The sequence below is a fragment of the Octodon degus genome, unplaced genomic scaffold, assembly GCF_000260255.1.
Source record: "Octodon degus isolate 3935 unplaced genomic scaffold, OctDeg1.0 scaffold00050, whole genome shotgun sequence".
Lineage (NCBI taxonomy): Eukaryota > Metazoa > Chordata > Mammalia > Rodentia > Octodontidae > Octodon > Octodon degus.
In genome coordinates this window covers 4084747-4086620 of record NW_004524626.1, presented here as the reverse complement: position 1 = coordinate 4086620, position 1874 = coordinate 4084747, and the positions used below count along the sequence as shown (strand labels likewise).

General features: G+C 38.6%; 1 protein-coding gene across 1 annotated transcript; it reads left to right on the top strand.

Moving 5' to 3' along the window:
• The first annotated feature begins 233 nt into the window (after positions 1–233).
• On the top strand, positions 234–1190 carry LOC101562707 (olfactory receptor 7A10-like). The gene has a single exon (XM_004632885.1). It carries the CDS (start codon positions 234–236, stop codon positions 1188–1190), a length of 957 nt encoding a protein of 318 aa, XP_004632942.1.
• The last annotated feature ends 684 nt before the right edge of the window (positions 1191–1874 follow it).

Below are 1874 nucleotides of genomic sequence, written 5' to 3'. Positions count from 1 at the left end.
CAAGGAACCTTTTAAGGGTACAAGGCACACTTAGAAGAGTGGAAATTATTTTTCTGAATATGGAAGATTTGGGATGAAAGTGTAACTCAGTAATAGAGTGCCTGAGCAACATATGAGAGGTCCTCTGCTCTATTCATATTAGTGTAAAAAGTTAATATTCATGACAGGTGTATAATACAATTTTTGATTTTGTTCTTTATCTCTCTCCCTTTTGGGAAATTCATATACAAAGCATGGAATCAGGAAATATTACACAGCTTTCAGGATTTTTTCTTCTGGGATTTTCAGAGCAGCTTGAACTACAACCTTTCATGTTCGGACTTTTTCTCTCCATGTACCTGACCACTGTGCTTGGGAACCTGCTCATCATCCTGGCCATCATCTCAGACTCACACTTGCACACACCCATGTACTTCTTCCTCTCCAACCTCTCCTTTGTGGACATCTGTTTCACTTCCACCACTGTGCCCAAGATGCTGGTGAACATATACACACAGAACAAAGTCATTACCTATGCTGGATGTATCACGCAGTTGTATTTTTTATTACTGTCTTCAGGGTTGGATATCTTTCTGCTGACTGTGATGGCCTATGACAGATATGTGGCTATCTGTTATCCACTGCACTACACAGTTATCATGAACCCTAGGCTCTGTGGAATATTGGTTATGACCTGTTGGATTGTAGATGTTCTGAGTTCCTTGTTACATACCTTTGTAGCATTGAGTCTGTCCTTCTGTAATAACTTGGAAATTCCACACTTTTTCTGTGAACTTAATCAGGTAGTTCACTCTGCCTGTTCTGACACCTTTCTTAATGATCTACTAATATATATTACAGCAATAGTGCTGGTTGTTGGTCCCCTTGCTGGTATCCTTTACTCTTACTCTAAGATAGTTACTTCAATATGTGCAATCTCTTCAGCTCAAGGGAAGTATAAAGCATTTTCCACCTGTGCATCTCACCTCTCAGTGGTCTCCTTATTTTACTGTACACTGCTTGGAGTGTACCTTAGTTCTGCTGTCACCCAAAACTCACACTCAACTGCAACAGCCTCACTGATGTACACTGTGGTTACACCCATGCTAAATCCTTTCATCTACAGTTTGAGGAATAAAGACATCAAGGGTGTTCTGAAAAGATTTATTGGCAAGGTGATGAGAAGTGGGTCAATTGATGCACCTCTGTAGAATTGCTTATGATTTTTGGGTCCAAATTTTAGCATAGAAATTTTGATTCTTTGATCAGATTGTACAACAAAGACTTGTTCCCCTTATTTCCTATAATTTCAATTTCTTTGACACAGTGCTACAAAGGTTTCCAAGACTCACTTGACTATATATTTTTCTGTTTGTGGTATCTACAAATTTGTTTTCATTGTCATTTACTGCTCTCCCCAACTCTTCCCAATTCTTGGATCAGAAGGGCCATGAGAGATAGTTCAGCAGATTAAGTGCCTTCTTTGGCAAGCACAGGGACCAGGGGGTCTATACCCGGTTGTACATGACACACTGACTCTGACCCCGGGACATGGTGAGCCAGTGAAGAGGTCTGGGCGCTGTGGTGTACACCTGTATTCCCAGCCCTGGTGAGACTGAAAACAGGAGGGTTGTTATCACTCTGAGTTGTGTAGTGAGACCCTGCACCAAATACACAAAATGAAAAAAAAATGTTTGGAAGTTCACATTTCTATCATGGAATAAAATGTACTTTTTATGAATAATTGTTACAAACGTATCACATAGACCTATTTTTCTTTTTTTTTGTTAAAGAAACAGTCAATGGTTTTATTATTCCTATAAGAAAATTGTACTTCGCAGTTAAAGTCATCTACAAATTTAAATAAATAATTTTTTTTCTTTATTTTTTTCTTT

Excerpts from the sequence above, each read along its gene's own strand:
- LOC101562707 (XM_004632885.1), top strand. The coding sequence starts at position 234 with ATGGAATCAGGAAATATTACACAGCTTTCAGGATTTTTTCTTCTGGGA.